General features: G+C 43.5%; 2 protein-coding genes across 26 annotated transcripts in view; one reads left to right on the top strand and one right to left on the bottom strand.

Annotated features, from left to right (window-relative positions):
- Nucleotides 1-10,546, top strand: part of Atxn1 (ataxin 1) — a 383,376-nt gene extending 372,830 nt beyond the window's left edge. For all 23 annotated transcript variants that reach the window (XM_074082859.1, XM_074082860.1, XM_074082854.1 and 20 more), the window contains one exon: nucleotides 7,846-10,546. In XM_074082859.1, the coding sequence (XP_073938960.1) occupies nucleotides 7,846-8,376 (531 nt within the window). In that variant the 3' untranslated portion in view covers nucleotides 8,377-10,546. The remainder of the gene's footprint in view (nucleotides 1-7,845) is intronic.
- A 2,074-nt stretch (nucleotides 10,547-12,620) lies between these two features.
- Gmpr (guanosine monophosphate reductase) overlaps nucleotides 12,621-23,438 on the bottom strand; it is a 44,705-nt gene continuing 33,887 nt past the window's right edge. For 2 of the 3 annotated variants that reach the window (XM_020182807.2, XM_074082872.1), the window contains 2 exons: nucleotides 21,433-21,592; nucleotides 13,620-18,687 (listed from right to left, as the gene is read on the bottom strand). In XM_020182807.2, coding sequence (XP_020038396.1) covers nucleotides 18,507-18,687; nucleotides 21,433-21,592 — 341 coding nt within the window. In that variant the 3' untranslated portion in view covers nucleotides 13,620-18,506. Of the gene's footprint in view, nucleotides 13,070-13,619; nucleotides 18,688-21,432; nucleotides 21,593-23,438 lie in introns of those variants that run through there. The other variant, XM_074082871.1, reaches the window with a different exon arrangement.

Below are 23,438 nucleotides of genomic sequence, written 5' to 3' on the forward strand. Positions count from 1 at the left end.
CAAGACCCTATCCAAAAACACAAAAAAGGAGAAAAACCTTTGTAGGATGCAAGTGTCCCCAGCTGGGTGATCATATATGTATTATTGAAGCAGATGGCCTCACACCATTTTCATATATAGCTTTTTAAAACATTGACTTTATTTGATTAATACCATTTTAATTTTATAAAACACTGAACAGAAAGTAGAGAGAGTTCCCACGTACACTTTCCTCTGTTATTAAAATCTTGCATTGGTGGAATGCATTTGTCCTAGTTGATTAGCCAGTGTTATACATTGCTATTAACTAAAGCCCATGGTTTCCAGTGGGGTTTACTCTGTATTGTGCCTTCTCTGAGTTCAGATAAATGTATGGTACCCTCTAACCAGCATTATAGTAGCATGGAAAATAGTTTCCCACCCTCAAAATCTCTTATGCTTTCACCTGAGTCCCATCTTTCTCCCCTTGCCACAGACATACAACCCCAGACCTTAAACCCCTGGCTAGCACCAATCTTTTTTAAGTCTCTGTAGTTTGGCCTTTTTCTAGAATATCACATTGTTGGAGTCATACAGGATGTAGGCGTTTTAGACTGGCTCTTTCACTTAGCAATATGCATTTCAGATTTCTCTGTCTTTTTCTGTCTCCAGCAGCACATTTCTTCCTAATGCTGACTATTCTTTAATGCATTGTTCTTTAAAGCTGTATCTTAAGATCCCCAAGAGAGGAGGGCATGTGTGCAGTCCCTCCAATGCATAATGCTGCAATGTTGGCTACAGTGGTCAATTGTTGGCAATGTCCCTCCCAGCCAGCTCTGAGCCTCCCAATGGGGCTTTCCCCCAGAAAGTTCTGTGAGCCATTTGGGATTTGTGTTTGGAGGTGTCACTATGCTAGGATGTGGGTTTCCTGAACAAGCCTAAAATGCTTCGCCAAAGGCTGAGTCAGGCATAGCATTACCATGATCAAATGTTTTAAATAGAATACTCACAGATATTCTTACACCAAACTGAAGAGTTTTGACTATTTTTATTAATGATTTTTAAACACTGAAGTAAATCAATGTCTCACTTATCCCTTTAATCACTGCTACAGGGTTCTCTGGTTTTCTTCACCTTGAGAATATAGTCATGCAAACGATTCTTCAAGGTAAAAAAGTAGATTAGCTTTTCTCTACAGGTAAAATAGAATCAAGAATTTTACTTGTAGGCAAAGTTAGGAATTCCCAGTTTAGTAACTTCACCAAAAAAAAGACATCTTCACTAACACACAGCTTCTGAGAGATTTCATTGTGCCTGGCTGCAGGCAGAATTTTTATGTGTGGGATGGTATCACACAAGAAAATGTTTTGTAAAGATGCCCTTTTCATTTGTGAAAACGAGGACTTTTGTGAAGGAAGAGGAGACATATTTAAACAACAAACATTTTATTTTCCTTCTATCCTGTTTTTGGTGAAATGTACATATGTGTATATAGACATCATACCAATGTAATATTGAAATATACAATCAAACTGCATAAACATGTATACACATAGTGTCTAGATACAGTGGTTATTGACTAAATGGTTAAAAGAATTTTATTGAATTTTCACATAGAAAAGCTTAAAGTGATCTTAAAAGCAAGTCACTAGCCAGACTAGGAAGGCAGTGTTGTGCACACAATAATTTGTGTTGCTTCCCTGTCTGGCTTCCTCCATCCAAATGAAATGTGAGGTGGTAGTTTTAGAGGAGGCAGTTTAGGAGGCTGGAGAGACAGGGAGTAGACAGTTTCCTCATAAGAGTGGTGGTGAGCAATGAGCAAGCTCATAGCCATGGGGCGGAGGGGGAGGGGGGCAGAAAGGGATGGAAGGAGTTGGAAGTGAGCAGCTCCTAAAAGGGAAAGGTATCCATGACATGACATCCAGAGATGAAAGATGGAGGGCTTTCAAGCTGACAGAGGCACAAAGTCTTCCAGCTCACTTCTCACCCTACAGACTACAGAAAGTATTTGTAAAGAATGTATTTATGGCATGAAAAGATGAGCTATGGCAAGCTGCCAGGCGTTCTGAAACATGCTTCGATTGTGTGTGGTTCTTCACCTGTAAATTTGTGGTCACAGGGGTTTCTGTTACTGTTTGTTTCCTTTGGCAGGAGGAGGGTTGTTTTGGGGTAGGTTGGTTGGTTGGTTAGTTTTATGGTACTTGACATTGAACCCAGGGCCTCACACATACTAGGTAAGCCCTATATCACTTGAGCTATATCCCTACACCTTTTTTTTTTTTTAATTGTGATTTTGAGATAGGTTCTTACTAAACTTTGCTGACTTTAAACTCATGATCCTCTTGCCTCTGCCCCCTAGGTAGCTGGGATTGTAGGTGATGCCCAGGTATTATTGGGATTTAATCAGAGACCATACTAGAAAATGTTTGGAGCCTTTGCAAGATCATACAATGAATTAATGATCATTAGCTGAAGGAGTAATAGTGGAAAGAAAGGAACTGAAGTATGATTCGATAAAATCATGATGTGAGCCCAGCATCTGGCAGAGAAACATGAAGTGAGGTGGCTGTGGCACAGCCAGAAAGCTGTCTGAGAGGAAGAGTGTGTGTGTGAGGGGGGGTAGGGGTGATCAGCCCTTTCCCTGGGGAGGTCATTGGTGTTGGCTGGTTAAATAAAGACCAAGCCAAGTCTCGCCATTGTCTAAACAGTGACCTCTGCTGGCCAGTTGTGCCATTGCAGTGTTTTCCGTGTGGAAGGCAATGGTGAACTATTTACTCTTTCATATTTTTACTGAGCACGCATTATGCCAGGAACTATCCTAGACTCTGGGGATAGATAGTATAAGGGAAGAGATATACTGACAATACACAAGTAAGCACCAGAGTAATGCATCCGGAGATGATAAGGCTATGGGGGGAAAACAACACAGCATAAAGAAGATAAGGAAGTAGGAGTGGAAAGTTATGTTAAGTAGTAAGTAGAATGGTCAGGGAAACTGTCTGTAAGAAGAAGAAGAGTAGACAATACTGCAAAGAGAAGAAGGGATTCCTAATGGAGAAGTAGCAGGTGCACAGACTGGGAGAGGGTGCAAGTGTCTTTAGAGTTAAAGAACAGCAAGGAGATCAGAGTTGCTACAGTGCAGGGAGGATGTCGATGCAAACCACACAGGGCTGTTTGTGGAAATTTTTTCTCCAAGTGAGGTGCTGGTATGGCCAGGGCGTGGGTGGTGGATGTAGTGAGAAATGTCTAGACATACATAGAAGAGGTGCTGGTAGAATTTGCCTGTGATTTGGATTATGTGGTATGAAAGATTCTTTGTAAAAGATATTGGGGTTCCCAGGTGCTTCACCTGAACTACTTGAAGAAAGGGGGTACCACCATTGCAGACAGAGAAGAGCAGGGGAGGCACCATCAGGGGCATGTCACAGGTCTATTTCTGTTACATCAAATTTAAGTTGCTGATTAGACATCTAAGTGGACATGATCAGATAACAGGTAGCCAATATTCAAACTTCAAGCTTTTAGGAAGTTGCTTGGTTCTTATGTCTCCTCATGGACAGCAAGAACCTATGTCTTCAACAGTGAGTCCTCTTCTAGGGTCCCTAACACCTAGTAGGTACTCAGAGTACACTTACTAAAGTTTGTTAAAGATGCAAAATCTGGAATGTGTCCTAATGAATGCTGATCAATAATGATTTGTGGCTCTCAGCACCATAGGGAAAGACCTACATGGGTCATCAGTGCAAGGCATTGACAGGCAAATTGTTCACTATATCATGACACAGAAATCACACTGACTATTTAATTTCCAAAATAGTCCCCATTTGTAAATCTCTTCTCCAAGGGAATTTCAAACTAACAGACTTACCCATATTTATTCTCATTGAAAAAGCCCTCGTTGGGGTGGAGGGAGTTGGAGGCATGACTCAAGCACGAAGCCCTGAGTTCAAACCCCAGTACCAAAAGAAATTCCTCATTGGGAGTTCTTCATTAACTGTTAATGATCAGCTTATCTTTAAGAATGTTTACGTGCTTATAACAATCCTAATTATAAAAATAGCTTTGTTATGAATACTACAGTATGAGATATGTGCCACAGATTTTGAAAAATTTTCCCAATGAAGAGAAAAACATTTTTTATTTCACAAACATTCAAAGGAAAACAACAACAATCTGCAGCTCATTCAGGCCAGATAATTAGTGGGGAGAAAAACAGCATTTGGCCCAGCCTGGACGATCTGATCCACTGCCTGCAGTGGTCAGGTTATTGAAATAATCTTTCACTTCTAACTTGGCTTGCACAGAACCAGCTGTGCTGCTCCTCTAGAAGGCAAACCCAAAACTGAGGCAGACAGGACCAAAGACAAGCCATTGAAATAATGGAGAAGAATTCCCCAGGTCAAAACACATCCCATAATAAAAGTCCCATTAACATCAGGTTCTTTTAGTGTACATCTCAGATATTTCTCTTTCATTACTTTCTTTTGATGAATTTTTGGTAGGCTGTTCTAGCTGTAGGCCACATGACGGTGTTTAAATTTTAAGATCTGTCTTTAGGGTTTTGAGCAGAGGGAACACTGAACTTCTAAACTGACCAAAAATATTGTGGCATCTTTAATGGTAAGCATGTCCGTCAACATTATAGCTTTTATAGTAATCAATACCTGTAATGAAGACCTTGAAGACATTTCTTCTTTGTGGACCTACAAATAGTTTGCTAGCATATAAAAACCTCAGGTAGATTTATCTACACATCTGTGATAGATGTTATTTTCAGAAAATGAAATACTGGCTTCTCTGAGGAGTATATATGATACAGCTCACACACCAAGGCCTGTCCATCAGTAGGTGTCAGGCTGTCTGCCAGCAAAGAGGCAGATTGCCCACGAGCAGGGAATCAATCATCCAGGAGTATACAGAGCTGAAGGAGAGGCCAGTGTGTTTGCACATTGAACTCTTAGTAGTATGAATGTCACATTATCTCTGATAGGTATTAGGCAAGAAGAAACAAACAGTGAGCCTGGTAGTTCTTATGAGATATTTACACTTGAGAACACTGTTTTTGTGACTTGGAAATGCAACTAAACAACCCCCACTTGAAGAGGATTTGTTCCTTCTTATGTTACTAAGGGCTTTAAGAGGTTTGGGAGAGGATCTATGGAGTCTGTTCCAGATGGGTCCTCCCACGTACTACTCTGGTGGGCATCCTCATTGGATACTGTAGCTACTCTGTATATCTCACATGTATATATGCAAATATAGGTTGGGAATCCCTAATCTAAAACTTCTTGAACACCACCTAAGACTCTCAAAAAAGTTTCAGATTTTGGATCATTTCAGATTTTTAGGGATACTCAGTCTATATAGTCTAGGCACATATTCTAAAATCCAGAAAACTCTGGAATCTGAACTAGTTCTAGTCCCAAGCATTTCTGTCTGTGTTATAAATATACTTTTGTAACTAAACATCAGCCTTGTCACACACTTACTAAGGGTGGCTAGAATTGCAGATATAAGGAGGATCCTACGTCACAATTTTCTGTACCACGAAACAAGATATTTCAAGTCAGACACACCGTTCTTAGCAGTTATGTGAGTGCTTGTAATGTCTTTGTTCAGAGGTAAAGATTAGGAGGCATAGGAAAAAGAAAATGCATTTGGGGGCCAAAAACTTGGATCAAATCCCAGTTCCATCAGCAAATAGGCGTGATATTAGGGAGATGATTTAATCTATCTGAAATTATTTGTAAAATTTATAAAAGTCTACTAGAAGCCAGGCACCAGTAGCTCACACCTGTAAGTCTAGCTACTCAGGAGACAGACATCAGGAGGATCTCAGTTCAAGGTCAGCCCCAAGGGAAAAAGTGAGAACTTATCTCAAAAATCCCCCATATATAAAAGGGCTAGTGGAGTGACTCACGTGATCAAGTGTCTACCTAGTCAGTGTGAGCCCCTGAGTTCAAACCCAGCACTGCGGCGGGGGGTGAAAGGGGGGAGGAAGCCCACTTGGTTTCACAGCTGCTGTACTTTGGAATGTTCAAAATAGGCCCCGAACATGAGGTTCTGGACCATCACCCTTTCTTTATCTGACTCAGTACCTTTTTTTTTTTTTAAATCTGTTTCTGTCCAGTGCTATTAAAAAAATTATAATTTTTCCAGAGTTTGCTTATATAATTTTTGTTCGGAGTTTCTAGTTGTCATCAACAGGAGAGTTGGTCCAAATTTCCTAGTGGTCTACATCTAGAAGGATCATTGAAAATGGACTTTTAAAGCTTCTCTCTTGTTCTCTTTTTTTAAAATAAAGTTGAAGATGCCAGGTTCAGTGGCTTATATCTGTAGTCCCAACTGCTTAGAAGGTGGAAGAAGAAGGATCATGATTCATGTCTGGCCAAAAAGTTTGAGAACCTATCTGAAAAATAAAGCAAAAAGGGCTGAGCTCCAGTGCTAGAGTATCCTGCTTAGGAAGCATGAGATCCCGAGTTCAATCCCCAGTATCACCAAAAATAGTAATAAAGTTTAAAAAATTAGATATTCACAAGAATTAAACTGTTAAAAAGATCAAGTGCATTTCAGCGTGACTTGGCTGGCCTATTTGCAGAACCTATGCACACCACCCTCTCCTTGCCTTTTTTCACGTCTGTTTCTGGAAATCTCTTTTCTTTGCAACACAACTCTGCTTTACCCTCTTTGTTTTTGAACACCTAGCACAGCTTATCCTAATCTAAGAAGATTTCTTACTTGCCTTTTCTTCCAAACTGGTGTGTTCTTTCCTCTGCCTTCCAATAGCTTACTTGCTTTTGTTTGCTTCATGGTACTGGAGTTTGAACTCAGGGCCTTGTGCTTGCTAGGCAGGTGCTCGACTATTTTATACTATGCAGAGACCCATAACCCCACCTGCCACGATGATTGGCAGTTCTTGCTCATGTGCCTCTCTTATCCACTTGATTATGAACTGTTTTGGAGCCAGGATTATCTTTCCCTGATGTCCTTAGAACAGAACCCAACACACAGCAGCATAGAGAATAGGCAGATATTGAGAGAAGTTTGGACTCCACTTGCTTTTGCTGTTTGTTTTTCAAACAACATAGACTAGCTTGAGTAGTGGGGCTTGACTTTGTAATTGAGCATGCACTCACATTGTCTGTGTCCCAGTAGTCTCTACACCAGCACCACCTCTCCAAGTCCTGCCCATCCTTCAGGGTCCTGGGCTAGTCTTCCCTGGTTACTCCAGCTCTCATTGATGATGCTCCCCTAAAGTTTCTAGAGCAAACATCAATTTACCCAATAAATATTTGTTAGAGTAAAAACATGCCAAGTCACTGTTAAGAGCTCGGGATTTTGCTGCCGTAAGCACCTAGGTGCCTTCTCATGGAGCTGTCCTTACATCCAGGCTCACTCTGACCTGTATTTAGTCCGGTCATATGTGACAATAACTGCTGTACCCTGAGCTAGTGAAATGCAAGGTCACAGCTGGATCTCTGGGTGGCCTGCTGTGCCTAGCTCATGGGCTAGGGGTCATTGTTGGAAATCAATGGGTGAACAGATACTTGCTGTAGAACTAACCCTTGGTATGATAGCTTAAATGTTCAGTGAACTTCTAGACCAGACAATTTTCTCACTGGCTTCTGGCCGGCATCTCTATAGGGTAAGTAAAGTTACAACAGAGACCTCAGAGTCTCGTTTCTGGTGTGTTGGGGGAAAAGGGGGAGGTTTGTAAGCTAAGTCTTATCTTTTTTTCCATTCAGCCTGTGTGTATGTGTCAAAACAAAAGGAATAGATCGTTTTCATGTATTTTCTTCTCTCTCTCTCCCTTCTCTCTCTCTCTTCTCTCTTCTCCTCTCTCTCTCTCCTCTCCCCTCTCCTCTCCCTTCCCTCCTCCCACAATAGGTCAGTGTTGAAGTTTTGGTGGAGTATCCTTTCTTTGTGTTTGGACAGGGCTGGTCATCCTGCTGTCCAGAGAGAACCAGCCAGCTCTTTGATTTGCCATGTTCCAAACTCTCCGTTGGGGACGTCTGCATCTCGCTTACCCTCAAGAACCTGAAGAACGGCTCTGTTAAAAAGGGCCAGCCCGTGGATCCTGCCAGCGTCCTGCTGAAGCACGCAAAGACTGACAGCCTGACAGGCAGTAGACACAGGTATGCTGAGCAGGAAAATGGAATTAATCAGGGAAGTGCCCAGGTGCTCTCTGAGAATGGCGAACTGAAGTTTCCAGAAAAAACAGGATTGCCTGCAGCACCCTTCCTCACCAAAATAGACCCCAGCAAGCCCACGGCCACGAGGAAGAGGAGGTGGTCAGCGCCGGAGACCCGCAAACTGGAGAAGTCAGAAGACGAACCACCTTTGACTCTTCCCAAGCCTTCCCTAATTCCTCAGGAGGTTAAGATCAGCATCGAAGGCCGGTCTAACGTGGGCAAGTAGAGGCCATGCAGGCAAAGGAGGCATGGCTTCCCTTACCATTTGTATCCAGATTACTGTACTGTAGGCTAAATAACACAGTATTTACATGTTACCCTCTTCCTTTAGGTTTCTGTTCTAACCTTGTCATTAGAGTTACATCAGGTGTGGCGCAGGAGATTGGTACAGATGCTTGATCCGCGATATTTTTGGGGGAGCAGGCAGGTGGGAGGGTGGTGGGCACAGCAGTGGCAAACAGGCTCCAGGGAGGCATGAATGTGGTTTTACCAGCGCCTGCCTTCTCCAGCAGGACAGAGGCATCCAATAGGCATTGACTCCCACTAGTTTTAAGAGCAAGTTCAGTGGGAAGACAACTGCAGGGACTTGAGGTGTGTCCCTATGGGGATGCACAGGTGCCATGGTGGTGAGTGAGGGTCTCTTCTTCTCTGCCTCCCTCTGCCTCACTCTCTTGCTCTCAGCATAGGATAGGGGTCCAGACCAGTGTCCTCCTGGGTTCCCACAAACAAAAATCAATGCCAGGGATCCAACTTCAGGGCACAAAGGAGGTGTCAGATAGCAGATGGGAAACTACCCATTTCAAAGAACATTTTTCTCTCCAACATATTTTACAATAAAAGCAACTTTTAATCATATAAGTATATATTTCCCCCTATGGGGACTGACTGCACTGATTTTTTTTTTTAAGAGCAACTGCCACACATGGGATTTCATTTCTGCTTTACTAGTCCAGTGATGTCATCAGAGTGTCGTGGTGGGCAGGGAAGCCCCTGCTCAGGTTGCTTCAAGTTGGAGTGGGTGGGACTGGGACTGGGGAACAGAGAGAAACACCCATTCTGGTTTCTGTGCAGTGTTAGAAAAACCAGTCAGGTTATTGTATTGACTTTGTTCCCAAGAGGTAGATGCAAACTGCCCTTCATTGAGAGCTGAGGAAACTCTCTGAGTTAAGTTTGCAAAATCTTTTTGTCTTTTAACTCTAGTACTGTTTCTAGTTCATGACTCTGGACAACTCGGGTGCCACTTTCTTCAGATTCCAGTGTGACATGAGGAATTCGATTTTGAAGATGGTATATATTACTATCTCTAAGCACTTAAAATGTTGTTCACACTTTTTACCAAGCATCTTGGTCTGTCATTCAATGAGTACTGTATCTCACTTTAAAACTCTTTGGGAAGAAAAAAGTTGCTTTCTTTCTTTCTTTTTTTTTTTTTTCTCAACACTGTAACTACATTTTGGTTCTGCAGAGTTGCTCACTGAGCAAGCTATTGAAAGTTTCAATGTGGTTTAAAGGGATGAATGTGAATTAGGAACTAGTATGTGACAATAAATGACCACCAAGTAACTACCTGACAGGAGGCACTTGTCACTTTGATGTTGGAGAAGGAGTTAAAGGCATTTGCAGAGTTGGCAGAGAACTGAGAGAAAAAGGCATGGAAGAATGATACTCATTTTTGTCCAGTGTTTTTAAGATGAACTTTTTAAGAACCTTGCAATTTGCACATCTTGAGTTTATAATTTGTGTGAGATTCCTGCAGTTTTTATCCAATAACATTGTGGGAAAGGTTTGGGGGACTGAAGGAGCATAAATACATGTAGCAAAATTACTTTCTAACCTGCCTAAACTCTAGGCCATTTTGTAAGGTTATGTTCCTTTCAAAATTCATTTTGATTTTTCTACTACATCTGTCTTGGAAAGCCAGGTATTAGCAGGACAACTCTGAGAATTTTCTCCAGATTCATTGAGAGAGTTTTCCATAAAGACTTATATGTGAGCAAGTTTTTCTCTTTTTTTTTCTTTTGAAAAAATTACTTTATTATTGTTACCAATGTTATTTTCAGAACGACTTTTTTTTCTATTTGAAAAGAAATCAAGATTGAATGTTTGGTACAAACCCAGAAAGGGTATTTCATAAAGTTCAAACCTTTTATTCCCAGAGATCTGAAATATCATTTGTGGGTTTTGAGCGTATCTTAAAGTGCTTTTAAAAAAGTTTTATAAGTAGGGAGAAGCTTTTAATATTCTTATTTGGATGACTGCAACTATCCTAAATAAATACTTATTTTTCTTTTACCATTGAAAATAGTACTTCTTCCATTTCACAAAAAAAAAAAAAAAATCCAAATGTCAACACACATGTTGGCTACCTAGGTTTCATTTACACTTAATTCTCACCAGGTCTAATGATTTTTACAAAACATTTTCTGGGGTGTACCAAAAACATGTGACTAGGTTCAGAATAGCTAGAGTCCTTCCTCTACTTCCCTGACCCTCTCAGTGTGCTAGCACAGAGCTGAATGGGCCCCACTCTTGTCATACTCCTTATTTAGTGCTATATTTTTTTTTATTAATGTTTCTGTTCGGAGAACTTGCTTAATCTTTCATATATTCTGCTCAGGGCACTTGCAATTATTAGGTTTTGTTTTTCTTTCTGTTCTTTTAACCTTTAATGGTAAGAGGAATATGGGGCTGCCACAAAGACTTTTGTTTTCATTCGTACCATTTATAACAGCTCAGGTGGGCTCAGAAAAACATACCACATTCTGGCTTACTTCAAGTATTGAACTGACTGTCCGCTAAACCAACACTAAAATGGGAAAACACACATGGTTCAGAGCAATAGGAACATCACAATTTTTGTGGTTCTATTTCAGGTATAGGAATTATAAAATCATTGGTTCTTTTCAAACATTTGTCCTATTTCATTCTCTTGCTTTTTTTTAGCATGTGCAATACTCTCTGTGCCAATGGAGTTTAACCAGTGTGATATATAGTTAAAGTTCATTCCCTTTCGGCTTTCTCTGTTTGGTCGATTGATCTTGCCAGGAGGGGCCAGTCCTCCCTCCCACATTTCCCCTGCTGTGGATGCTGAGTGCTGGGGTGGGAGCCTGCAGGAGCCTGTACATCTGTCACCATGTTGCAGGAAGGGTCTGCAAAGGAGAGAGACCTGGGGAAGAGCCGCAGATCCCTGCCCCCAACCCACCCACCCACCCACGAAATAGCAAATGTGGAGTGGGGCGAGGAAGGAGGCAGATGGATTTCTAAGACACCGTCTGGAGCATTGTAGGCTACAATCGACCCATTTTCCACGGTGTTTTCTGCGAGGGGGCAGGGCTCCTCCACAGGTCGGGGTCCTTGAGACTTTGAGCCCTGCCTCTAAGTGTGGGCAGCAAGTGTGCCCTATTGCAGGTGTGCGTGTGTTCTGAGCATGCCAGCCAGTGGCTGTGGAGGGGACTACCTGTCAACCACTGTCACCACTCCTGCATGGCAGCGTTCTCTTCAAATAGGAAGATCATGCAGAGGGCAAGAGCCTCCTCTTGTTTGCAGACATTGGTGAGCCCCAAGACTCCTGAAGCAGCCGTTGTCACCGCTTCTGTGTGTAGCAAGCCTAATGATGACAGGGGTAGAAATTCTTCAGTGCCGTTTCAGCGTTCAAGGATCAGCCACGTGCCTCTGTACTAAGTCCTCTTTGCAATATTTATCGACAGCCGTCTTTCGTTCCTCTCTCTTTCCTGTTTTCCATTTTTAAACTAATAACAGCAGGCCTTTTGCGTTTACAACGGAACACAATCACCAAGAAATCAGTCAGGGCGAAAAGAAAACATAATAATAATAAGAAATCAACAAACAAGAACCTCTCTTTCTAGGGATTTCTAGATATATCAAATGACTGTTCCTTAGAATGTTTTATCTTATTTCAGTCTGTCTGGGCCACTCTTGGGGGCAGAGGGGGGAGGGAGGGACACAGAGATGGATACCACTTACCTCAAACCTTTTCAAAGTGGAAATCCAAATTGCATTTTCATTTGGACTTTCAGGATAATTTTCTATGTTGGTCCAATTTTGGTTTTTCACCAACTCACCCAGTTTGGTTTGGGATGATTAGATTTAGTGGTGGTTGGTGGATTCCATTGAACTCTGACTTGTAACCCTGTATGTTTTCTGTTAGGTGAGTGTGTTGGGTTTCCCTCCCCACCAGGAAGTGGCAGCATCACTCCTTCTCCCCCGCAAGGAACTCTGCGGAAACCTTCACACCTCTTACTCAGGGACGGGCTGGTGTGTGTGGAACACTGAGGTGTCCAGTTGTAGCACTTTGCTGCTCTGGAGTAGGGTTGTACAACTTCAAGGAATGTTTGGAATTCCTGCATCGCGTGGATTTCTCTTTAGCTACTGCTTAGATTGCAATATAATGCTGCATGTTCCAGACAAACAGTAGCTCCTAGTAATCATAAAATCCACTCTTTGCACATAGTTTGCTCTTTATTGAAATATATTGCCAAAACTTATTTCTGTTGTAGCTTTGGATTTTTTTTTTTAAGGAAACAATTGATAATACCCTTTAACATCTGTGACTACTAAGGAAATCTACTTCATAGATGCTTTTGAAGACACTAACACCAGGCTATTTCAGACATGGGTGAGGAAGCAGAGCTCTTGGGACAGAAAGCCAGGCTTTTTGAGCTGTGTTGGTTGTCATGGCAACTGTTTCCCGAGCCACAAGCAGCTCAACAAAATAGTCTGTTCTCTCCCGAAACCCTTTGCACTTCCAGTTTCCTAGTCACCCTTGATGATTCCAGGTGAAAATAGGGATGTTCTTCAGTGGTGAAATGAGAGGCAAGAGAATTCTACTTTTTTGTTGTTGTTTTTAAAGTGGAGTGGAGGCCTTTACTTCCACATTTGTGTTTTTTAACCCAGAATTTCTGAAATAGAGAATTTAAGAACACATCAAGTAATAAATATACAGAGAATATACTTTTTTATAAAGCACATGCATATGCTATATTGTGTTGGGTTTGGTTTCTCTCTTTTCCGCGGACAGTGTTGTGTTTCTGTTAATAGGAAAACTCCAAACTACTTGCACACCTCTACTCCGGAGCTGAGATTTCTTTTACATAGATGACCTCGCTTCAAGTGTGTTACCTTACTGATGAAATCTTTCCTTGTAGCACTATACCTTATGGGAATTTTTTTTTCTTTAATGTACACCTAATTTGAGAAGCTGAAGAAAAACATTTTTTGAAGCACTCACTTTGAGGAGTACAGGTAATATTTTTTAAAAGTTGCACAAAAGAAAAATGAATGTCGAAATGATTCATTCAGTGTTTGAAAGAGACGGATCTGTTGAAACAATGAGTTTCATATTTTGTAAAAACAAAGACAGAAGGGTTGAAAGTTACATGGGTTGTTTTTTTTTTTTTTCCTTTTTCCTTTTCCTTTCTGTATATAGAAATTTGTCACGTCTAGGTGATCAGATCTGTATGGTTATGGCCTGGAAGAATTATTACGTAAAAGGCTCTAAACTATACCTATGCTTACTGTTATGTTTTTTTGTTACACACAGCCCTCATCCAAGGGAGGGGAACTCTGTATTCTGCTATTTGAGAATATGTTCTTTGCTAGGCTGAAAATACTTCTATAAGCTCCCTTTTTAGTTTAAACTCTCAAGCCATTGCAACTTATTTTCCTTCAGAGACAATGTTTAATATTTTCAGCACTTCCTGTTCCTATGAACCCAAAGAATATAATCCTGAACATGAAGTGTTTCTAAAAGGGACCCTAGCTACCAATAAAACAGGACTCAATGTGGGGACAAAAAAAAAGTTTAGCCTTCCTCCCCCACCCCCCAACACACCTCATTTAAATGGGTGGGGACATGAATTTTCAAAATGACTCATTTGACTTGTTTTTTCTTTTAATCAAGGCCAAAATAAATGAGCAATTTCCCAGAAGAGTCATATTCCTGTCCAAAAATCAAGCCGGATAATGCACATAGCTGTGGAGACATTAAACAATTCTTAAATTCAGAATCGCATCCCCTCCCTTCTTGTTCAATGCAATTGTCCTGGTAGCTAACATTCACCTGTATCAGGGTGGGAGGGAACGGTGGCTTCATGTTTTTCCCATCCCTGTGACTTGCATACAAATGGTTCAACTGTATTAAAGTGAAGTGCATTTGGCCAACAGGTAGTAGCTATACAATAGCAGTCTAAGAATTTCCATGACTTTCCTTATCTGAAAGGACTCAAGTCTTCCACTGCAGATCAATTGGAGACTTCACCCACCCACTCTTTTCCCCTCCTTTAGTTTTTTGTTTGTTTGCTGTCTGGATGGCCAATGAGCCTGTCTCCTTTTCCGTGGCCAATCTGAAGGCCGCTGTTTACAGTAATCTTTACCAAGATGACAAACATACTGTCCTCCGGAATACCGAGTCGAGGTGACACTGGCTTACAGCTGTTGTCTTTAAAGATCGGTTACCAAGAAGGTCAGTGCAGAGGTTTGCTCTGGTTCTTATACGAACCACCTACTCTTTAAGTTAGTCTCTGGTCCAGGAGTGGGGTAAATTCTTTGTCAGTGACTCTTGATCCCTGTGCATCCAGTTCTGTGAATACTGCCCTCTTGGCCGGGTTTCTTCCTCCCCAGCCTACACTGCTTAAGTGTCAACCCAGGTAGTGTTAACTGAAAGGTTTCAAATGAATCCTGTCAGTATTTGTGGTGGCCTTTGGACAAGACAAGAGTCCTCAATTCTAGTCAGTGGTGGTGGTGGGGGTCTCCTGGCCCTAGAGTATCTGAGATTTCTAACATTGGATATTTTAACATCAGTTACTTACCAAATTTCTGATCATATGCCTCCCACAGGCCAAGGGAAAACAGACACCAAAACTTGGGCTGAGGGCACTTACCAGTATGTATGGAGGAAAACTAGGGAAGAAATGATGTTTTGCACCTTATTGAAAAGAAAATTTTAAGTGCATACATAGTTAAGAGCTTTTATTGTGACGGGAGAACTTTTTTTCCATATGCGTGCATACTCTCTGTAATTCCAGTGTAAAATATTGTACTTGCACTAGCTTTTTTAAAACAAATATTAAGAAATGGAAGAATTCCTATTCTATTTTCTAACCGTGGTGTGTCTATTTGTAGGATACACTCGAGTCTGTTTATTGAATTTTATGGTCCCTTTCTTTGATGGTGCTTGCAGGTTTTCTAGGTAGAAATTATTTCATTATTATAATAAAACAATGTTTGATTCAAAATTTGAACAAAATTGTTTTAAACAAATTGTCTGTATACCAGTACAAGTTTATTGTTTCAGTATACTCGTACTAATAAAATAACAGTGCCAATTGCAAATGTGTCCTCGCCTTCTGTTGGTAGGCCCATGGTCCCAGCTCCTCCTTGCTGCCACTGGGTTGCACAATCAGCCTGCAGAGATTGGTAGTGGGGACTGACATGAAGCAGTGGCTTCCCTATTCATTCTTTTTTTTGGCGAGGGGGGCAGTGTATGCCTGAGATGAGGTTCTAAGATAAAAGGCACATGTCCACCGCTGCTGTCTTGATTTGTTCATGTTTGTGTCTCCTGTCTACTGAATAGGCAAAAGGATTCTCTTTTTAAACATTTGGCAACTTCATGGGCTTGCAATGTTAGTCAATATGCTCTGTATAGTTCTGCTGTAACCTGGTTAGTGGCTTCAAAGTGGGAAGATGATTCAGGTTTCCTGTAGTTTCACAGGCTTGTTAGAAACTCAATGACCAGGGGTCTTCTGGCACGAGGAATAGCCCCCAGGTTTGTCTCGAGTACTGCATGCAGGTCTGCAATGGGCTCGACTGGATAGATGTGGCCTAGCAGCTACTTAGAAGTCCTCTCATGAGAGGAGCACTGAGGCCCTGACATATTTTGTTAGTGCATTAAAGAATGGGCATTAAACCGCCAGTGACTGGTCTCAGGGAATGAGGTGAGTGTGCTGGCATGTGGTGGGGAAGCCTGCTGAATCTGCCTGCCTTGTTTGCCTTCATTAGACTTAATGGATTGTCAAGCTTGGAGTCTAATGGCTTGGCTAAAATGATTGGGCAAAATCCACAGCTCCGTGTGCTGCAATGGGACAGGCCTTGAAACCCTCAAAGCAAAGCATCACCCAGCTTTGTGTCCTCCCATCCGGTCACAGGAAGCCCAGCAGGTGGACAGCAAGGCATAGCCTGATTTCTGGCATTGTTTGATGCTTGGGCTAAGGGATGTTCCAACAGGGGCGTTCCTATTGGGGCAGAGATGAACTTGGTGAGGCAAGGGGCCTGGAACATTAGACCTCTGCTACAAAGTTATCTTGATGGGTTTTTGGCTTTCCAACTAAGTCTTCACATTCCCAGAAAAACTGGATTTTATAAGAGGCCAGCCTTTGGTTGTGCAATCAAAGAGCTAGTCTACAGAACCCGTATACAAGATGGATAAAGTAGCATGTGTCACTTCAGGGACATGCCCCCGAGGATACCACGGTGAGCAGACGGGTGTCACCCTCCTTGACCAAGCAGTGCATGCAGCACAGGAGCCAGATCTGGGAAAGGAGACACTTGTGACACCTGGCCCCAGGTGGACACGGTCCTGAAAGAAGTTTCCATCATTTCTCTCCCTTATTTTGCAAGAGTCTCAAGACCTAAAACTTCAGGACTCGACTGCAAAACACATCCACAGGGACAGTGGCAAAAGCTGACATTCAGCAGAGACAGGCACCTAGTGCTAAGCCACACATCCTGCTGTATGCTGAACAGCCTCTTGACCCTTAAACAGATTTCCAGAGTGCAGCTGTTTGTATTTCTACAGGTAGGAGTGATTCTCCATAGATTTAGAAGATAAAGTACTGAACTGGAGTAAAAACCATGGGATCTTTAAATGTATTCTTAGGAGACTAGAAATATGCCTGCACTTTCCCAGTGTGACTGGTGGTGAGTTCGTGTGGCATCGCTGTGGACACTCAAGAGGATGAATTCCTCCTTATTCAGCACTGCATGGCCCTGCTCCACTCCAGAGTGACACCTGTCTTTTCAAAGAAAACATGCTTCTGGAAGTGCTGTGCTAACCTGAAATAAAACATCTTGAACTTTCCAGGTTTAGGACTGAAGCAGTCATTCAACATGGGTGGCCAGTCCTGGTGAACTGCTGCAGGACAGGAGCAAAGACCATGTTTCTCCAAAACAGATTATTGTTACCAGCCAAGCAAGAGACTACTACGAAGAACAATGTGGTCCTTCTGGAAAGTGTTAATTACCACAAATGGCTGTAACTCATTTTAAACCAGTACCTTTTAAGATGCCGAACGGCAAAGCATTTGCTAGTTTTCAGCAGGACTCTACCTGCTAATTTCTTTGCAGATAACCTTTCAATGAAACACCTGTGGAGGCCAGGTGCAGTGGTGTTGTGTGCCTGTAATCCTAGCTACTTGGGAGGTGGAGAGTGGGAAGATTGAGGTTAGAGGCCAGCTCAGGCAAAAAATTCAGGGTGTGGTAGCTCACAGCTATCATCCCAGCTATACGTAAGGGGAAGAATTGTGGTGGGCAGCTTGGGCATAAACATGAGACCCTATTAGGAAAATAACTAAAGCAAAAAGGGCTGGGGGTGTGACTCAAGTGGTAGAGCACCTGCCTAGCAAGCACAAGGCTCTGAATTCAAACCCCAATACACCAAAAAGAAAAACACCTTGTGCAACTTCAAAATAATTTATGACCTCTTTGAGAGGGGCGAGTCTGGGACTGGAAAGGAACAAGGATAGAGGAAAACAAAATGTACACCTAGATAGGCACATGTCCTGCAGGTCTCAGACCATAAGTCGCCTTTAGGTATTGGCCAGGGACCCAATTATTTGCACACGCTTATCGTTTGCTTTTCCTTTCCAGCAACAAAAGCTAAAAGCAGCAGATGCATTACACTGGCTCTAGCCCCTTCCAGCCCCAGGTGCCTTGTGTGCTAACAGCCAAATGCACCACTCACCCGGCTGAGAAGGTGGCAGAAAATACTCCAGTGACCCTATGCACCGTGGCTCCTGCAAATGCAAACTCTAACAAAATCTCAAGACAACAGCATTATATTAAAGTGAAACCATTTTGCTTTAGAAAGAACCAAAGGGTTGGTTTGAGGATTGAGGCTATGAGTTCTGGATAGCTGGTTCTAACCACTGGCCCCAGCACAGCCCTCACTTCTGGGCCTCAAGAAGGCACTGGGGAGGGTCCCAATGCATCCAGGTGGCAGAGAAAGGATGCAGCATTCCACAGGGAAGCAGTCCAATGGCTGGTGAACAGGCCAGAAGGGAGATGAGAAAAGCAGTGTGTGAGGGGGTTTCCACCCAGCTGGACATCACTGGATCCCTGAAGTTAACTGAACACTGTGTTGTGCTGTTGGGTGACCCGGATGAACGTTGCCCTCCTGCTGAGCTCTTTGAGTTTGGCGGCCCCCACATAAGTGCAGGTTGACCTCAGTCCCCCAAGAATATCCAGAATCGTGTTTTCTACATCCCCTTTGTAAGGCACTTCCACAGTCTTGCCTTCAGAGGCTCTGGAAGAAAATGGAAAGTTCTCTTTTTATCTAGTTTGCTTTTCATTAAGAACCCAGCTAGAATCATTCCCAGCTGTAGCTCTTTTTTTGAAGCCCTCTCCCCACACACAGATAACAAGAAGGCACCCTCCCCTCTCCTCCCCCATCCTATGCTGCAGCACTGCAAGTGGGCACATGCCTGCCAGCCTCATTACTGACTGCTCACCATGGAAAGAAGCCTTGGTCAGTAATACTTGGAATTGTAGTTCCACATGGGACCTCTCAGGTATGTGCCTCCACTCAGTCCCACCTCTCTCTGCACCAGTCCCCTGAGGGAAAACAGACCTGGCAGGTTACCTCCTGCCATGGCCACCTCCACCAACAGGAAACCCAGAGCTTTGCTCTCCTGAGTGTCTTCAAACAGAACAACCAGGACAAGGATACAAAATGGACAAGTCAGGCCCTCCTAGGGAACATGGGAAGCTACAACCATAAGATGCAGTGGCTGAACTCAACAGCCTGTCTACCCAGGGTGGCCTCTCTTGGGTACCCTCACTTGCCAACTTTCCTGCCCATGCTCTCACAAGTCACCACACCTATCACCCAGAGCATGGGGCAGGAGACAACAAGATTGAGCCAGAAAAGAACCAAGAACTGCTAGTATTGAGCCTTCAGTCAACACCTCTCACTTTTTAGAAGAGTATTTAGAAATTCAGCTGTGGTTATGGCATGAATACCAAGCACCCTCTCACCATTCCTGAATGAAAATTTCTGAGACTATTTCAAAAGAGTGTTATTAACTTTGTTCATTGAACATGCTAGGCTCCCCTTGGGTGAACTCTAGCTACTAAGCCATGAATTAGAAGGAGGCCTGCCTAGTGGCTGGCATAGAACACAAGCTCAGGAGCCCAGTCACAGTCACAGCCATAGACAGGATGGTTCAGCCTCGGCTCTCTGTGACCATAGACAGACACATGCATGTGTGCCTGCAATTACTGCCATTTCTTCTCTTCAGATACTTAGTGGTCTTCCCAGGGTTTGTTGAAAATGATCAGATTCTTATCACTACCACTTTGCTAACTGGTGATGTCACCTTTAGCAAGCCATCCATTGCTAAAGTCTGCTTGTTTGTAAAATGAAGAGACTGATCCATCCCCCAGGGACAGCATGAGAACAAAATAGTTAATGATAACGATGCCACAATTAAACAAAATGCCAAAGTAGGGAATCATTCTCATGATGAGATCATGGTCTGGGGTTGCAGACTGCCAAAAGAGACAGGACAGATACAGCCTGCAGGGATCAAGCTACCTGGGGACTAAGAGCGCTTTCCCTCCTTGTCTAAGATTGAGATCTGCTTCCAGAACTGAGTCTTGATGCTCCTAGACCATGGCTTTCCTGTGATGTCTCACTCTGCTGAAATCCCACGAGATGGTTTTTCTTTTGGCTCCCTGGCATCTGTGTGAGCTGTAACCTGGTCTGGCTTTTCTGGGGACCCAATACAGCTGCAACAGTTAGAGGGCAAAAAACATACTTGAGGCTCAACCACAGGGCTCCACTTCGATTGGGCACAGAACCTCCAACGTGTGGGTCCTCAGACAGTGGCAAGAGCAGCTGGTGAAGCAGTAAGCATCTTAGCTGGGAGTCCAGGTTCCCACTGAGGCAGTAATCCCTTGCCCCACTGTGCAGCCTCCTCTATTGGTTACTCAGGAGGAGAAAGGACCCTTTGAGGTCACTTGGGAGATTCCTCTCGTTTCTGACTGATGATGCAGTCCCCATCCCTCTTGCCACCTTGTCCTCCTTACTAGAATATGTTTACTGAAGAATAGAAGTTAGGTACCCTATCCCCACCCTCATCCCGTCCCACCTGTAACTTTCAGTAGAACCTCTAGCTGGTTCTGAATTTAGTATTATGTATCTATGTGCTGTGCCCTCAAAATCAGCCTTTGGTTATGGAATGATTGGCAGGAAGAAAATACAGGGTGCTGGCACGGAAGGGCTGGGGTTTCCACATGGAGACAAAGCATGAAAACAAGAATGAGAGGTCAGTTCTTTCAGGAGAAAGGCAACTCCTTCACAGCCCCTTTCCTCTGGAGGACAGAAGATGGTCTACCCTGTCTGCTTCATGGAGCGTGTCCTCAGTGCTGGCTCTAAGAAGAAGTAAGGGCAGGAAGCAGGGTGAGGTAGTAAGTCTGCTCTACCATGGGGTTCTTGAAGCAGATGGTTGAAATGAAAAGGGCCAGGGGATTTTATATTCTAAAAATGTATCTACAGTGGGTGACACAGTTAAACAGCTGAAAATTCTGCTTGTGTCAATTGTCAGAGCCTGCAGGCCAATGAGAGGCCAAGGTGAGCAGCTGTAGGTGTAGTATAGAATTCTTCAGGAAGTGCCTGGCCACTGTGTCAAGGTGTAGACCACCTGTTTCCTGTGCAGCAGGTGACGCATTCTTCAGCCTAGTACTTACTGAACTCAGACCAGATAGGAGGTTACAGGGATAGCTCCGCCAGGGCTCTACTGGGATAAGGCAATATTCCTACCCAGCCCTGGAAGTACAAGGGTGTCCCCTCCAGGACAGTCACACTTCCAACCTGGCTCCAGACGCTTCTGCTCTGCACTTGCTTTCAGAGGCCCCAAGCACAGCAAAGGCTAGCTGGAGAAAAGGCAAGGCCCAGTTCCATGTTCTAGCCTCTTCCCAGAGTACCTTAACACACACAGAAGTGATAGTTAGACCTGTACAATGTGGCAGAAGCATGTAGCAGCCTCACCTGTACTCAGCAACTCCTCCTGCGTGTTTCTTCATGGCTGTGTCGGAGCTCATCCCATAGAAGAGCTTAAGCTTCTGTCCATTCCTCTCAATCACCTCCCCTGCACATTCTGTGTGGCCTGAGAACATTCCTCCCAGCATGACAAAGTCTGCTCCAGCTCCTACATGACAGAGCAGGAACACAGCTCAGGGAAGATAGACTCTGGAAAAACCCAAGCCTTCCCCAATACTCCCTCCCTCCCTGTGCTCTAGGCCCAAGAAAGGCTCAGCTTCTCTTGAAAACACCAGGAAAAAAACAAAAGTGGCGCCTACTGAAGGTCACCACACTGGAAACTGCTTAATGGTTAATTAGTCACTAACTATGACATCACCCAAACATGTATGCCTAACTCCTTTAGATTCAGATAAAATTAAGAAATGCATGATGTAATGCATGTAGAAAGCACATGGTCTGACCTTATAGGTCTTCCTTCAGCTCTGTGCACAGACCTCACACCAGGCCTCAGTAGACACTGCACTTCTACACTAAGGCTGGGCAGGAAGAGAAAGACCCCTATGCAAGACACGTCAAACTCTACCTGCACAGCCACTGTGAGGAGCATCATGTTTCCAGAGCATACAATGTGCCATCCTAGTCACCAAGTGACATGAAATTTCCAGAGCTACAGCAGAGATGCGGGTGTTGAAACTGCCTTCTTAGGCTCTGTTTACACAGCCATGGCACAATACAGATGCTCACTAACCAGCTGTCAAGAAAGTAACAGGAAGCCATGGAAGAAATAGAGTCACCATTGCTCAACCTGTTCCTGGGAAGCTGCAGAGGAGGAGCTCTTCATTAAATATTAAGCAATGCAGTTCAAATGTGCCCCTCCAAAGTTCATGTGTTGGACACTTAACCCCCAGTTTCACATGCTGACGGTATTTGGCAATGGTGCTTTGAGAAGGTCATTTGCATTAGATGAGATCACCAGCATAGGTAGGACCCCCCCCCCACTCCCATGATGGCATTTGGTGGCTTTATAGCAGAGAAAGACACTCAAGCTAGGGCACACTTCACTATCTCACCATATGCTACCCTCCACAATATTGCAATGCAGAAACTAAGCAGGTGCCAGCACTGTGTCCCTGAACTTCCAAGCCTCCTGAACCATAGCCCAAATAAACTTCCCTACTAGTCTCGGGTATTTTATGACAGCAACAGAAAATAGACTACGGAAGAAACTGCTCCAACCTCTTCTCCTGAGGCCTATTGAGGGTTCACATGTAGAAGAGAACAAGACAACAGCAAGGTGCAGACATACTAAGTGACTAGGATGGAGGAGGAAGAGAGAACAAAACTCAGTAGGAGAAAACAGGAAGCCTGAAAGGTGGCCTTGATATCTTCCATCACTCATGTAACTATCCAGAAGAGGACCCTGGGATGTACTTCCTGTCAGTTTACAGAAAGGCACACTCTGCAGGTCTGGCCCCTCAACCAGCACTCAGGTGGACCAAGGCACAGATATGAACTCCTAACTCCATGGACTTTCCCTCTAGGGTTCCTAATGACAATACCGACTCCTTGGTCCTCCTGCCATGGTTTTAAAGGAATAGATCGTAACAAACCTCCTGATGACCACAACTCCATGTGTCTACAACAGAAACTCAAGAACACAGACCCGCTTCAGATAGGTGGTTTCCAAAGCCTTTCATTTGTGAAAACTTACATCCTTTCCTGGCCAGCCTTTTCCCTGACGAGGCCCCTCTCCCTCCACTAAGGCTATATGAAGGCACGGATGGAGGAGGGAAAAATGCCCAAGACAAACTGAGCTGAGGGGACACTGCTCTCTACAAGGCACCTTCTTAATGACCAGTCACTTTAGCTCAGCTCCCACTCTGTGCAGAGTGTGTACTAAAGGTGTCAGGAGCTCAAGATGGAAACTGCATCTCTATTAAGTAGATTCCACTCAAATAAAAAAAAAAACAAGTAATACAAATATGCTTGGCTGGTGAGCATTACAGAGCACA

This window comes from Castor canadensis, chromosome 8 (genome assembly GCF_047511655.1).
Source record: "Castor canadensis chromosome 8, mCasCan1.hap1v2, whole genome shotgun sequence".
NCBI classification, from domain to species: Eukaryota; Metazoa; Chordata; class Mammalia; order Rodentia; family Castoridae; genus Castor; species Castor canadensis.